At 33.2% G+C, this 16,858-nt stretch overlaps 1 protein-coding gene across 1 annotated transcript in view; it reads right to left on the reverse strand.

The window, feature by feature from the left end:
* Positions 1 to 16,858, reverse strand: part of LOC143235735 (cytochrome P450 4C1-like) — a 32,330-nt gene that overhangs the window by 3,322 nt on the left and 12,150 nt on the right. The window contains exons 10-20 of the mRNA XM_076473942.1: positions 15,116 to 15,278; positions 10,814 to 11,064; positions 9,318 to 9,430; positions 9,073 to 9,158; positions 7,883 to 8,073; positions 7,464 to 7,533; positions 6,049 to 6,175; positions 5,092 to 5,277; positions 4,099 to 4,272; positions 3,695 to 3,761; positions 182 to 361 (exon numbers count right to left, since the gene is read on the reverse strand). Of these exons, the coding sequence (XP_076330057.1) occupies positions 182 to 361; positions 3,695 to 3,761; positions 4,099 to 4,272; positions 5,092 to 5,277; positions 6,049 to 6,175; positions 7,464 to 7,533; positions 7,883 to 8,073; positions 9,073 to 9,158; positions 9,318 to 9,430; positions 10,814 to 11,064; positions 15,116 to 15,278 (1,608 nt within the window). The remainder of the gene's footprint in view (positions 1 to 181; positions 362 to 3,694; positions 3,762 to 4,098; positions 4,273 to 5,091; positions 5,278 to 6,048; positions 6,176 to 7,463; positions 7,534 to 7,882; positions 8,074 to 9,072; positions 9,159 to 9,317; positions 9,431 to 10,813; positions 11,065 to 15,115; positions 15,279 to 16,858) is intronic.

Below are 16,858 nucleotides of genomic sequence, written 5' to 3' on the forward strand. Positions count from 1 at the left end.
ACCGATTTCCTTACGTAAATGACGACTCAAATTATTTCATGTATATCCAAAAGCGAGATCCGTTAGCAACATAACTTTTATGAATAACTGTTACGAAGCTACTAACACAGCTCGTACGGACTGGAGATAATCAGTTGTTAGTCCTATTTACCATATATTGATAGCTGCAATCTATACTTACCAATACAGTTTCTAGGACCAGCAGAGAAAGGAAGATAAGCGTATGGGTGACGCCCTGTTATATGCTGAGGTAGAAAACGATCCGGATCGTATGTTTCCGGGTTTGGAAATACGTCTGGGTTTCGGTGCAGCATATAAATATTCAAAAAACAAGTACTGCCTTGAGGTATATGGTAGCCATCTATTAAAAACAACAAAAACAAAAATAGCTCTACTTCCACAGAGTCCCCAAATGTGTTTTGTATCAAGAATAAATAAAACCAAAATTAAAAGTAACAAATATTTTATTTATTGCTTTTGCATTCATATATCTCGCTGTATTGTAGATGCATAATTCTCCTCGTGATTCACGTCATAAGTACGTTTTACTAAAGTCACAACAGTACAAACTACAACGTTAAGCGTTCCTTATGTGATGTCATTTTAGTGTCTAATGACTGACTAATAAACAACACCCTACCATAGAGGGGAACGATGGTTGAAACAGGTTACATCTCTAAGTGGCCTTCGACCATCTATCGGGAAAGTAGTGATAAAGTTTAAAAATTTAACAAAGCAAAAACTTTTGACGTGATGATATAAACCTAAACATTTTAGATAAAAAAAATTGAAATAATTTTACCTACATTCTTATTTAGCCAATATTTAATTACTTTTAGCCAAGAAAAAAAAACAGTAAAAACTTGTTATTATGCTTGACTCCAAATAACTGACTTTTGTTTAGCATTCTTTATAAGACAAAATATTGTAACCACTTCTGCTGACCAATCATTAAGTGACCGTTGTTTAACAACCAACACCTTTCTTATTAACGTTGAAACAACACATCGTATTATTGTTCACCAACCATACATCAGTTATGTATGAGGTTTAGAGTCCGTTTCACTTCACCACACAGTAATCTAAATTAATTTAGTTATGTGAATTATGTTCTGGAATTTCATAGAATTCGATAAGTTACCTTTTTAAATTCCCCTCTGGTGAAAAGGAAAAGAAATCTTCATATATGTAAAAACGGCTGATTTGGGTTGAGAAATTTTTTTATGTAGAGGAGCGAACATAAAAATATTGGCTAGAACTGGTGATACTGGGTTACCCATCCTTAGGCCATTTGTTTGTATATAGTTCTGGTTGTTGAACATGAAGTTTGACTTGATCTATGAAGGTTGCTAGTTGGTTGCTGGTAATGTCTATTGATGGGTTAGGATCTCGGATATAGAGTTCCAAGGCTATCTTGCAGGCTTCAGATTAGACTTGAAATTGAAAAAGTCTTTGATGAATGAGCTGGTTAATGTTACCTATTTGGAGAATGCCCATGTTGTGTATTTACCAAGATTGTAAGTAAACGATTCACATGTGGACATTATTGGTCGTAATGGACAATCTGGTTCATGAGGTTTGGGGATGCCGTACAATATATTTGTGTTGTGCGTGAGTTGGTCTTGCGTAGGTAGGAATAAAGTGTTTTTGAAATTGTGTTTGTTTTTTTCATTTTTAGTGGTATTTTGTTTAGGAAGTTCTTCATTTTTTTGGATGTATTCATACGTGTTCATTATGACTATAGCGTTTCCATTATCTGCTTTTAGAATTCATATATTTTTGTCTTGTTTTAGCTTTTTAATGGAATTAATGTCTCATTTTGTAAGATTGTTTTTAGCTTTCTGTTTTGCGAAATTATGTTGACGGTTTTATAAGAAAATTCTTTGAATAAAATTGTTTAAGGAAGAAAGAAACAACTAATCCCTAACTTTATAAAGGTAAAACCATCAAAAAATTTTAATCAATGCACAAACATTATCCAAAATTTACAGAAAAACTACTTAATGCCATGTTGAACACGAAATACAAAGAACTGCATGACTTACAAAAACATAAAATGAACCTGGACCATTAACTGGCATGTTGCATTAAACCAGAGTTTTACGTTCTTATACAACGAAACATAAACCAAATCAACACTAGGAGTGTCAGGGACAAAAGGTCTGCCACATTAAAAAACTAGAAAAACTAAGATGCAAAGAACACAAGCAATTAACACAGCATTACATCCATCACTATACTGGTACAAATATGTAGACGACATGATTGCGGGAATCACATCTACAGAACTCACACTTAATTCTTTCATTCACATTAACTCTATACATCCCAACATTAACTTCAGATGTAAACAGGAAGAAAGCAATCAAATATCATATTTTAACCTCAAAATTACAAGAACCGATACACAATTTAAAACAGAAATCCACCGAAAAATTACCCTATATATTCCTTGGGATATAAAACAAAACCAAAACTCAACATACTAAGAAACCAAATAAACACAGCCATAAAACTATGCTCGTCAGATAAAATTAACGACGAATTAGACAAAGTAAAACAATACTTCATCAACATCAATAAGTTTCCTCCACAAACCGTAGAAAACATTATACGCACACGCCTAGACATAAAGCAAAATCAACCAAAAAAGTAAATATATCCCACGAATTAAAAAATCATGAAATCGTATACTGCTGCATACCATATATTCCCGACATCAGCAGAAAAATAACCAATATTTGTCAGAAACTAATAACAAAATATGACTTTCCAGTTAATACCAAATTTATTCAAAAACCAGGCACAAAACTAAGGTCTATACTGTGTAAAAACTACACTGACAAACACCACACCAACATTATTTATAAAATACAACGTGATAACTGACACGACTTCTATATTGGAGAAACAAGTAGAAAAATGGAAACCAGATTAAAAAAACACAAAAGTCACCTTCACACGTTTTCATCACTTCAAATCAAATGAACACGACATAATCGTAGAAAACACCCAAATACTAAATAAAGAAACAAACATAAACAAACGCAAAATTACAGAAGCCTTACTTATACAACAACTCAAGCCCAATACAAAGGAACACCATTATACCAATATTAATAAATATAATCAAACATACAAGCACGCCCTCTACATTCCTACACTCAGTAACACAACCCCTTTCAAACATGTGGTCAGCTATCGGTCGGTGCCCTCTTTCTTTCTTTGTGAACATGACGATGACCGAAAAAGGTCGAAACGTTGTTCGCTCCTCTACATAATAAATTTTCTCAATCCAAACCAGCCATTTCCATATATATTTTTCTCTACAAGAGGGTTTTCTCGTCACTGAAAAGAAATCTTTATCATCTGTTCATAATTAAGCAACATTTAGTTCACGTTTCATTATTGTTAAAAAATAGACTCTTAATTGTTGTTAATTAACCAACACCTCATTACTATAAATCAAGTAGAAACCTCACTACGATTTGCCAACCAATATCCAATTACTGTACAGCAGGTAAAACCTCATTATGATTGGCCAAACAACATTTCATTGTTGTTAACCTCGCAGTATATAACTATTAATCCAAAGTCACTGTTAGGTTTTCGTTAAAACAAAAAGAGAGATTGAAACCATTAACATGAATGTAACCGTGATAACTTATTAAGATGAATGAAACTTTGGACTTACTGACTACAACATCCTCTCGTAATGTTCTTCCGATGAAAGGAACTGGGGGGAAAATTCGTAGACCCTCCTGAATCGGAGAGAAGGTCGAAGTTTGTGTGCAGATTTAAAAGATGACAAAATAAATTAAGTTATAAGTTGTGCTGAACAACAATGAATTATAATTAATAAAATTATATATTTGAGCACATTATTGACAACTTGGTAAAATAATAATTTTATGCTACCGGGAAATATTTTAAAATCTCTTTTCAAGTTGAAAATTTAATGGATATGAAGAAACAAGAAAAGTGACTTCTGTAATAATAAGATGTATTTAACACAGAGAAACAAAGTATTTAAAGTTATTACTACTGTTAACACGAATAATTAATAATAATAATAAAACAAGGGATTAACCTACGTACTTTCAAAGCACAATCCATGTATTTCAGTTGTTTAATGTCTTCTATTGTAATGAACCTCTCGGTATCATTTCCAAATACTGAGTCCAGTTCGTCTTGTATTTTTTTCTGAACAAACGAATCCAAACCAATGAGATAAAGTGTCCAGCTAATTCCCATAGCAGTCGTGTCATGTCCCTGTTTAAATAGATGTATAGCTATATATCTACACACATATATATATATTTCTATATATCTATACACATATATTATTTGGTTGACTGTGTGCTTTAAACATATAGTAAGATAAACTTATAGCACCAAACTGTTTAGTTGTACCAATTGTTGAATGAGTATTTTAAACACCTAGTAAGGTAAACTTATAGTACCAAATTGTTTGGTTGTATCAATTGTTGAGCGAGTGTTTTAAATACCTAGTAAGGTAAACTTATGGTACCAAGTTGTTTGGTTGTATCAATTGTTCAGCGAGTGTTTTAAATACCTAGTAAGGTAAACTTATGGTACCAAGTTGTTTGGTTGTATCAATTGTTGAGCGAGTGTTTTAAACACCTTGTAAGGTAAACTTATGGCACTGAATTGGTTGATGATCTTCGAAGAATAGTAGATTTCTGGACTATATTCTCATGCGGTTTTATATGAATGGTAAGTAAGGCTGGTAAAATTGTGAATTAGGTATAAACATGGGAAAGTAGGTTACAGAAACAAAACGACTAAGTGAACAGTTTTGAATATATATGTAAATACATACATGCTACTGAATAAACACGTGGATAAACCTGTGTTATCGAATAAACGCGTGGATAAGTTTACATCATTGAATAAAAACGTAGATAAATGTGTTATCGAATAAAATAACACTTTTCAACAGAAAGATAGGAAGACTGAAAGTAAAACTGGAGAGTAATTAAAAATGTAAGTAGGCAGTAGTGGGTGGATGAATAGAGAAAGGATCAAGGTTGGAATGGACAAAGTGAATATAAATTCCAACGTTTTTACCTCAAACATGAAAGTGTCCACTTCTTCACGAATGTCTTCCAGGGTTAAGCTGGGATCATTCAAATGATGGTTAATCATCAGGTCTAGCAAAGGTTGCCTCGTCTTCAATTTATTATCGTTACTATCATCCTGTTCATTACCAGAAGCTCGGATCACCAGTATCTGGGCTTTACGATTACGAATTATCTAGAAAAAAAGTGTCATCAAATTTATTAATTAAAACATTAGACCAGAAATCTCCTATTAACCATAATATCTTTATTCTATAGAAGCTGCTTCAAACCTGCAATATACTCACATGAGTATGTTAAATAACTATGTTTAAAAGTCAGGATCGTATGTTTAATTTGTTTTAAAGTTTAAACTAACGGAATTAGATATCCTCTTTTTGTTGTTTTTCACAGCTTTGTCTTACCCAATTAGTCTGCACGATGGTTTCTGTATGTGGATACATCAAACGTATCACCTTTTATTAGCACCCTGAAACTTGTCTACGGCGTACACCTTCTGGCCGTTTAATGGATCCTGGGCTCACCCAAAATGTATTTTTAATTTAACATAATAAGTACGTTTATGCTGATTTAAGTGCATAAGTAATATACATATACATAAATCACAAAAAAATTAATAAATTAATAAAGGATTTTAATAGAGTTTCGTACCATTAAGTCCTAACTATTCTTTATAAAAGCCTGAAACTATAGAAAACGTTTATCATAATGAATAATATATGGACATAAAGGTAAAGTCTGAGTTGTGAAACATAACATTTTCATTTCACTTTCTTTTTTCACGTTTTTTTCAGTAATCTGTTGTTCTTCCACAATCTTAACAAAACTCAAACTCATAGTTAATGAAGAAAGAAATTAATATGAAGGGTAGAGTACTTACTTATCATTTATTATTTGTACCATTAAGTCTCTTGGGCTATTTGTGTAACTTTTCGTAATTACCTACCGTTCTGGTAAAGTTGTGTAGTTCTGTTAAACCTTTTTTGAAACGACGCCCATAAGAAGATAGTGAAAATAATACCATAGGCCAAAGCCACGGTCGTATCATACGACACGCGAACGTTTCACCAACCCTTTGTAAAGAAAAAAGAAATTATTATCATACTATGCACTATTTACTGAATAGAAAATATTATCACGGGGTTCTATTATTGAAGTTACTGTGCTAAGCCTAAAACCTTAAAGAAGGTGCGTGGAGTTAAGCATAAATCGTTCGTTGTTCTCGTAAAAAATAAAACAAAAACTGTACCTACCCAAGTTTAACTTCTTTATTTTTCTATAACATAAATATAGCAATATCTCTACAACATCTGCATAAACTAATATTCGTCAAACGTATATATAAACCTCAGTAGTTTCGTAATTCGTCTTATTTTTCTCGTCAATAAACCCTGTCATGTTAAAACTCTGGCGTTGTAAAAATAAAGGTTGAAGCCATTGCCAATAACCGGGAATTCATTATATTTCTTTCCTTCATGTTATGTCAAGCGATGCCCACTGATGTGATAGAAAGAGGGCTGGGAAGTTTAGTAATCACACCGTCGATACCGATGAAGAGATTCCACCAAAGGTTTTTTGATAAGCTTTAACTTTATCATAATAATTTGGAAAAAAAGTTTGTTTACGGTATCTTTAAACATCTTGCATATTACAAACTGCACAAAAACTTCTTACACGGAGAAATATGAGCATGAAATATCCCACAAAACTAATAAACAATGTTTCCACTACTTGTATCTTTTCTTTTCCATTTTTGTTTTACTTCTGTATCAGAAACTGGGGATCCGGACCCTGCGACCAACTACTAGTCCGTTTCTGAATAGTCCAAGTAAGGAACAGAAACGTAAGGAAAACACGATAAAAATTATTTTAGTAATGCTGTATCTTTTAACAGTTCTTTGCTATTTTTAGTAATATCAACATGTACATTAAACAAACGAGTAAAGGACAATATATTGGATGGGTGTGTTTTTCTTACAGCAAAGTCACATCGAACTATCTACTGAGCCCACCGAGAGGAATCGAACCCCTGATTTTGTCAGTGTAAATTAGTAGACTTACCGCTGTACTAGCGGGGGGCAGGGTTAGATGTGATAAGATTTTAAAAATCTACATACAAAATCAATATGTATTTTTTTTACACTTAAATTGTTTTTATTGTTCCTACATTACAATAGTTGGGAGTGTAATATATCCCAAAAAAGTGACTTACTTTTCGATCTCTAGTAAATTTCTGTTTTGTATTATTACGTTTTACTTATATTTACTAAAGTTTACTTCATTTTCACTTGACAGTTTACTTTTATTGTACCATTTCCTTTGAATCCAACAAAACTATAGAAAAATGAAATATATGCTTACTCGTACAAAGATTTCAAATAGGACGAGTCTGTATTTTCTTGGGTACAAATCTTTATCCCCATTGCACTTTCTGAAATATAGTTGAATTTTTTATAGACGAATAATTATCATCAATTGTTTTATAATGTCTAGAGTAATTTGTATCAAAGACTGTCCGACGACTTTTTTTTTTTTCAAAAGACATTTGTGACGAAATTTTTATTTTTTGTTAACATTGATTTTACCGGTAGAATAAACTTTCAAATTTACAAGAATGTCACAGTTAAAATCAGTTTATAGGTTTATTCTCTTCTAAAATACGTAACAGGTTTTTCAGATGTAAGTGGTTTGGGTTTTTCTTACTTTCCCGCAAAGTACTCGTGTAGCTTGGCGCGAAATTAAAAATAAACCAAATCCGAAGTGGGAAAATGAAAGCTCACCGCAAATTGTGTCCAACGTACAAAGAGTAACATATTTAGCTATGTCCACCCATTTCTCGCTCTGCGCTTGTCTCAACTTTTCCACTAAGATTTGGCTCTGTTCGTTGAACATTGGAATGAAGTCTTCAAGAATTCGGAAGTGAAATGCAGGAGTTACCAACTTTCGTCTTCTTCTCCATTTACTCCCGAAACTATGTATCAAATACGATAAACATTTTAATATATATATATATATATTAAAAGTATGTCGATATGATACGACTATTCCATCGTGAAGACGTGATACGACAATATCGATTCAACGTCCAATAAGATCAGTGTTTCTTCACGAAAGAAGTTTTCAGTCAACAATACAAGTCGTGTACAGTAAAAATCAAAAGTACAATTTACGTAATAGAAATTAACCCTTTTTGTATTTGACATCAGAGTTTTATCCAAATTAGTTTTCATAGTATGTATTTTTTATTTGAAATCTATCATCTGCGTTTAATTATCTCTAATTTTTAAAATCATCTTTAAATTCCCCAAAATGTGTTGAAATCCTCCTATAAAACAAAACATAGAACGTCCACAGACGTAGAAACTATGAGTCAGCTGAATAACACGCTGTATAAAACACATAATTAAACATTTGTTATTACTGTGTTTGTATTTTAAAACCAAAGAAATATTATGAATGGTAGCATTGTATTTGACTGGTCTAAACACAAATAATAATAGGCATTGAATCTCATCCTACTAAAACAAAATATTAATAATTTATGTTAATTCATAAAAACGTAGCTATTGTTGTCTTGGTTATTTGTCATGATTAATGTATTTTTGCAAGAAATGTCTTTTGAATGTTAGCAAAAAAACACTAAAAAACTATTCAGTGGTTATTTGTGAAATTCATTATAATGTTATTTTTTACCATATTTACATAATGGTATCATTTTAAAATAATTACATATGTCTATGTGTGTGCGTATATTTATTCTAAACAATTAAACGTATTTATATCTTAATAATCGCTTACATGTACTGTTTCTGTCAGTCTTTAAAGTATAACTCGTGTATGTATTATCTTCTTGGGTCTATATAAATCTGGGGAAAATGCATTGACAATATAACTGAAAAATGTTATGAGCTGGGTATGTTTGGTGTCCCCGTAGGAATAGTGGTTTTAAGGCCCTGATTTTATTAATTACCTTGTCAACAATCCTGATCCCAGCCATGGATGCAAAAAAGAATATTCAGTTGATTTTTCTAATATTGTGGAACTTCTGAGAATCACCTGAAATAAAAAATCCATCATATATTACATCAGTTCCACGCACTGATCACAATGTGGTATTTTGTAACAACGGTTTTTTAGTTCCTTAATATTAATATTTTGCTTATACCTTATATGTGTAAGATAATGTTGGAATGAATGCAATGTTTGTTTACTTACCTCTATAGTTTCTGGTTTAAAAAACGCTACAGAAGGTCGAATTCCATTCCAGAAACGATATATCCTTTCCTTGTGAAACAATTGAGCGAACCCACAAGTGACTTGGAACAATACTAAATAAAGTAAATATGAATCGTCAATACGGGCTGTTTACGGAATTGTTTCTCAACGTTTTTCATGCACCCTTATTTAATATAGAAACTTCCTCAAAAATTGGTTCCGTATGAAATGAAATTTGTAAACCTTCATATTTCTTTTAGTAACACAGAGACCTTTCAGGAGTGTGATGTAACAATTTATTTGTTATTGTTAGTTTTGCAATATTTTGCTAAAAACCGGCGGCACATTAAGTTACAATTATTGTTTCTTTGTTTCTAAATTTCGCGCAAAGCTACACGAGCTAGCCGTCCTTCACTTAACAGTGTGAGACAAGTGGGAAGTCAGCTAGTCATTATCACCCATCACTAACTCTTGGGCTTCTCTTTTACCAACAAATAGTGGGATTGACCTTATTTATAAAGGTACTTAGACAGCAAGACATGCATTATATCTCAATGCGAACTCGGTTGGAAAGCTCGATTACATTTACCTTCTGAGATTTTAAGTCTTAAAGATATGCGGGGTCAGGTTCAAACGACATCTAACTTCTTCTAAAAGAAAAATATGGACGGTAAAAAAAATATTTTAATTTCGAATACAACAGGATTAAAAACATGTAACACATTACAACATGGTTCCTTTTAAAGACGTTCCCACGTAATTAAAGAGCAGTATTTATGAATAAATGTTGTACGTGATCATGTCTCACTGTCACAGACGAACACTTTAGAGAAATAAAGATACTACCTCATAAGCAGGTGTTTCAAACTTTATATATTTCAACCTGGCATCATGAGGCAAAATCATGCGTTTTTCTTATAGCAAAGATGAATCCACCGAGGGGAATCAAACCCCTGATTTTAGCGTTGTAAGTCCATAGACTTACCGCTGTACTAGCAGACGGCTGAGACAAAATCATAAACTGTAAATCAATTTTATTTTTAACATGCACGTGTGACATTTGTAGATTAAAAGCTTCTCTTTGGGTATAAATGTTGAACACTTTCCTTATCTAAGGCTAGTTTTTTTTAAGTGTTTTTTTTAATCAAAATGCAGAAAGCACAACTGTATAAGCTTTATAAATATAATAGCAATTGTTGTTTCATGTCACAGTTGTATCAACTTAAGTTTAACAACTTATATTTTATCACGTAAGCAGTGCTTATAAAATATTATAATGGTCATGTTTTACACATCAGAAACTCATAATGTTTATTAGTGTTTTCGATACGCAATATCTGCCAGACCAGTGCGTCGTGGAGCATGTTCGCAACATGAGGGGAACGTCAATTCAATTACACTAATAAGTCTCTTAAGGATTACTTAGATAATGTTCTAAACAGAAAACACGCTAAAATAATACGTTATTAATGCCTTAGAGCTCTAAGTCTACTTACTCAAGTTGATGTTATCTATCGTTCTGGCATCCTTATGTCGCATGACCAATGACGCGTTACCAATGAATGGGTTTCGGAAGTCAATTCCTGGGAGTTTATTGATTGTGTTTCTCACCTTATACCATCTTATCCAAGATGGTATGAACGTAAGAACAAAAGATAGACAAAGTAAAAATATGGTGACGTACCAGTCATTCAAGTATCTAGGAACGCTGCCTAAAATCATGGTTAATTCTTTCATGGGCGACATTTAGTGTTCACTCTCGAGAAAAGGTCGGATACATCTGGCGATTAAAGTCACGAGCAGAAACGTTTAGGTTGTTAAAGTATCTCGCTACGTTCTCAGTTTACATTCATCCCACACGGTACCTGTACACTGACGAACAGATGGGATTAGGGTTTATTAATGTAGATAGACTAGGAATCAGCGTAGGAAATCCAAGGTTAAAAAATAACTTATCATTACAAATATATTAAAAAATAAGCAGTGTCCTTAGTTATAATTTATATTTATCGTATTTCCTGGCGAGAATTTGTTGAAGGACATACCAGCATGTATATGTATATATATGACAAATGGAGATACGCAGCTTGCACTTCAAATGTGTACAGTCTATATCGTTGAGATGCTGGAACTATGATAATAATGTTCTAAGGTATTTATAACTTCTGTGATAAGTGAGTTGAGGTGATCTGAAATTGTGACTACAGCTTTTGACAAGTATTGCTGTGACAAGTGCATTTATAGATGTCAGAGACTATGAAATAACACATGAAAGGGTTGATGACATATGAAAGTCGATATATAACCCAAAGTAAAGACATTAAAGACAGATTGATTATTTGGAGGTAGGATAACAGTGTTTAAAAGTGGACAAAGACTGTGAGAATAACCACTGAAGGTGGAAGGTTTGTTTGATTTGAATTTCGGTCAAAGCTAGACAAGGGCTTTCTGCGCTAGCTGTATGTTTAGGTTTTTGATACTGTTATTACTTTAATGATACTTTTTTGTTTGTAACTTTATTGGGTGTCTTTTATCTTTTTATTAATAAATTCTATAAATGAAACGTTTTTCTTAAACGCGCATAAAAATTACTTATCCATCAGTACGACGTTTCCTAGTTAAAGGTTACTTTTGCAGCATATATTTTCAAAATCTACCGAACGTATTAGGTTACTACCTAATCATAGCGATCATGATAACTGTTTAACTTATTCGTAGTAACATTTTAGCCTTTCCAACATGTACGTCATTTCCTGCTCATCACGAAAGCGAGGGCAATTTGCCACTAACAAAGGACGATGTGTAGTTGCTTCCCTCACTTGACTTCTAGAATATCCTTTTAAAAGGACTCTGGAAGAAAATACAACTGTGTAAAACCAGGAGATAAAACCTATATTAACACATTTTCTGTGAAAGAAATGTTACTTTTTTTCTCAACATAAATAATGTTCAACATTGGTGTGTGTTCCAACATGGTAAAGTACAAAGATGAATCACCAAGAGGCACATTTGTCAATCATTAAGTTATATAATCCCACTGCGTCAGCGAAAGATTTATGAATTTACAGGGTTGAAATTCGGGGTTCGATCTGCTGGTGGATAGCGCGTATCTAGCATTGCGTGGCGCAAAAAAATTCGATGTTCGATTCCCCTTGTGGAGAAAGCGTATCTAGCATTATGTAGGCCTGGTATGGCCTAGCGCGTTAAGGCGTGCGCTTCGTAATCTGAATGTCGCGGGTTCGCGCCCGAGTCGCGCCAAACATGCTCGCCCTCCCAGCCGTGGGGGCGTTATAATGTAAAGGTCAATCCCACTTTTCGTTGGTAAAAGAGTAGTTCAAGAGTTGGCGGTGGGTGGTGATGACTAGCTGCCTTCCCTCTAGTCTTACACTTCTAAATTAGGGATGGCTAGAAGAGATAGCCCTCGAGTAGCTTTGTATGAAATTCCAAAACAAACAAACAATAAATGAAATTATCAAAATGAAAATAATTCTCTATAAAAATAATCTCTAAACTAAATAGGAAGACCATAACGCTTTTCAAACCGTAATTGAAGACTATACTTAAAACCGTCAGTTTTTTGTCTTGAATTTCACATGAAGCTACAGGAGGGCTGTCTTCGCTAACCATGCCTAATTTAGTATAGTAAGATTAGAGGGAAGGCAGCTAGTCATCACTACCCACTGCCAATTCTTGGGATACTCTTTTACCAACGAATATAAAATAGTTGTAATAGGCAAGAATCCTAAATTCATTTCAAATATTATACTATTTTTCTTTTGTTTATTACCCTAAGCTCTCGAAATTGCACAATATGTATTTCTTTTATATCAGTCGTGGTATCTTATACGTAGTCTATTTCGATCTCAATAAAATCACTGAAGCAAATTTCATTGCGATGTGTATGTCACTTCAAACACAACATTTAGCTCATAGCTCTGTCATCTTTTAACCAATTTGAGATCTAATTACAGTTTTGGGCTCAATAGATCAAACCTTTTATATTGCCCAAACTCTCATAGATTAATTTATTCTAATCCTGACTATCAAGTGCCGCGACTATTAACGATTCCCTCTTGTTAACCAATAGAATGAATGCACCCCGATACGGATAGTGTATGTTGACTATGAGAGAAAACTTGCTCAGCTGAGTGTGACCATGAGTGGCTGTGATAAAACCATCTGTTTACTTTCAGACAATAATTTTTATTTTTAATTTAACTTTCATAAGGTGAAGTTTTAATTTTAATTTTTAGAAGATAAGCATTTAATTTTAACATTCACAAAGAACATTTTTTAATTTTAACTTCTAGAAAATAAATTTTTAATTTTAATTTTCTGAAAATAATGTTTCAATTTTAACTTTCAGAAAATATACTTTTTATTTTGTTACTTTAAAACAATGAATATCAACAGGATATTCCACGTCTTTAAAAATTTCAAATATAAAACTGACGCATTGTGTTAATATTTATATTAATGTGAGATTTGTTTGTTGTTGTTGTTTTTCAAGGTGCATATACCAGAGCGTCCAACAAAATCTCGATATGTCGTGGACCTTTTCAAAATGGATCAGCAGAAACTTTATGAAGTTGCACGAGAGCTACAAATCTGGAGTTCGATTTCCTGTAGAGATGAGAGCCATAGTGGTGATATCGATTGAGGTGAAACAATCTCCATGATTATGGAAAACTAGTTTTCATTTGAATCATAATCAACGAATATCTTGCCTCAAAGAAATGTTTTTGAATTATTGTTCATTCTTATACATAAATCATGCGATTTTTTTGATAGGTAATAGCAGTCCTTACAACTAGAGGACAGCAATGGTTTTTGCTCTCTTTTGTTTCTAGTGATTGTTTTCAGAAAAGCTTGTCATTACTTTCCCAATACAACATCCAACATCTTTCATGGGTATTAAGTTATATAAATTAACAAACGACGTCATGGGGTCGTACATAAGGTTTGACAGAACATACATTCCTTGACTGACACTCAATAATAACTTATTGGTGCCTATCACATTGAAGTTTTGTCTGTTTGTTTCAAATTTCGCGCAAAGCTGCTCGAGGGCTATTTGCTCTAGCAGTGTAAGACAAGAGGGAAGACAGCTAGTCTTCTGCCAACTCTTGGGCTACTCTTTTACCAACGAATAGTGAGATTGACCATCACATTATAACGCTCCCACAGCTGAAAGGGCGAGCATATTCGGTGCGACGGGGATTCGAACCTACGACCCTCGGATCATGAGTCGAGTGCTTTAACCACCTGGCCATGCCAGGGCCCAGCACAGATAGCCCTGCCAGAAATTTAAAACAAACTTAATTCTCACGATGATGATGACAAACACAGAATTCTCTAGCGCAGTAATATTTACACCCGTAATAAGTAATTTATATAAGATAAGAAGACTACATTACTATTCTAGTTATTACACTTTATTTCGTAAATATTACAATAAGTTCCGCACCTGAAGTATACTTAAAACCACAAATACGAAAAGTTAATAAATCCATATTATATTATATTTTGAATTTTTAGCACTATCTAGAATATCTCATTAAATAGAGTTTATACAATAAATTAAACACAATATCTAAGTTCCGTTTACTTGTAGAAGGTAAGCTAACCCTACTTTTGGTAGATAGACATTGCTTTTATTGTAAACTATCTGAAACAACAAAAAGAAAAAGGCAAACAACCCATCACACACACAAAAATTCAGAATGAACTTAGTAAAATTTCTTCTTATACAGAGAGTAGTGATACCGATTTCTTTGTTTAATTCGGTTTTGGTTTACTCTCGTACCCGAGGTTCTATTCTCATCCGTAATCCTTGTTTAGGCCGAAGCACTAATTCTGCGTCGATTTTTATCTTGTCTCTTGGGTCCAAGGAAGTCACGTTGAAGTTGCGAAGAATATTTGCTATTACAACTTTCTGTTTCAAGATTTCAAACTTTTGTCCTGTAAGTATTTAAAATCCATAATTAATAAAAAATATTTCAAATATTTGTGTCTAAAATATTTTATATCAGTATATAAAACCTAAAGGGTTGGCGTAGTCGTAGGGTAATGAATTACTCTAGTAAATGTAGCCAAATAAATAAATATGGTCATATCCTCATTCATGTTCAGAGTTTTCCTCGCTAATCTACAACAATAATAGAATGCGCTCGTAATTTGCTATCTATAATAGACACGTATGCGTGCGCACTTGATTTTGAACGTATATAAATAACGGATAAATATAAACATTATTCAGTATACATTTTGTACAATCACATATTAAAAACCTACAACTTTTTGTTAATGTCTAACGTCAGATCGTACATTATACATTTATTGACTGATAGTACTTACGTTGGGTATAGTTTAGTCCTAAGTAAAGCAAAACATAGACACAAATTATAGTCGTAGTTTATCTATTTATCAAACACGGGTCGTACCTTCAACAAGAACGAGTGGATTCGATGATTTTGGTGTTTGCGATGAAAATTATTTTGTATTATTTTAGGAATTTTGTATTTAAAGTAATATTATTGTAATAAGATACTGCTTTTACCGTAAACATTTTTGCGGGCCTCTGCTGGAAGTACATAATAAAAACAAATGGGTTTTAATTTCATTAATTGTCATTCCACTTTCAATTATGATATATTTACTCATTATAGCATTAATCTAAACTACTTTGGTGGAGGCCGATGTTTTATAAGTCAAGAAGTTTCACACATGTGTGGTAGCCCAATTATCAACTACATAGAACAAGCATGTTCGGCGACGGAGATTCGAATTTGGAACTTTCATGATACGAGTTTACCGCTTCTAACTACAAGGATATGCCAGACCCTATGAAGTAGTGAAAACCTACACTTACCTGTCTACATGATTAAATATGATAATTAAACCGACCTATATTATTCGTTCTTAAATTTGGAAGTTGTTAAAAATATATCCAATACTTACCAGAACAATGACAATAAACAAATGCCAAACCAGGACTTTTCATACCTACATGAACAATTACCATAAATAAATCAATATTAATGGTTTTGGTTGTTTGTTTAGAATTAAGCACAAAGCTACACAATGGGCTATCTGTGCTCTACCCGCTACGGATATCGAAACCCTATTTTTAGTGTGTAAATCCATAGACATTCGACTGTGCCACTTGGGGGCAAAATACTCGTTTACACTTGTTTGTTTGGAATTAAGCACAACGTTACACAGCGGGCTGTCTGTGCTCTGCCCACCACAAGTATCGAAACCCTGTTTCTAGCGGTGTGCGTCCGCAGACATGCCACTGGGGAGCAATAATAATGGAACCGGGAAAAATAAGTAGAAAAAACAACAACTAATCCCCCCACAAAAAATGTGGAAATTCAGTATTACAGTGACGTCGAGTGACAAACAGCAAAGTTACATCTCATAATAACTATCTTGGGACACTCTCTCGATGAAGCTTCTGGCAGGGTGTATATTCCCAGAGTAGATCACGAGAGTACATCCTCATGTGATCATAAATTTACATATTCTACTGTACGTCA

Source organism: Tachypleus tridentatus, chromosome 12 (assembly GCF_004210375.1).
Source record: "Tachypleus tridentatus isolate NWPU-2018 chromosome 12, ASM421037v1, whole genome shotgun sequence".
Classification (NCBI taxonomy): domain Eukaryota; kingdom Metazoa; phylum Arthropoda; class Merostomata; order Xiphosura; family Limulidae; genus Tachypleus; species Tachypleus tridentatus.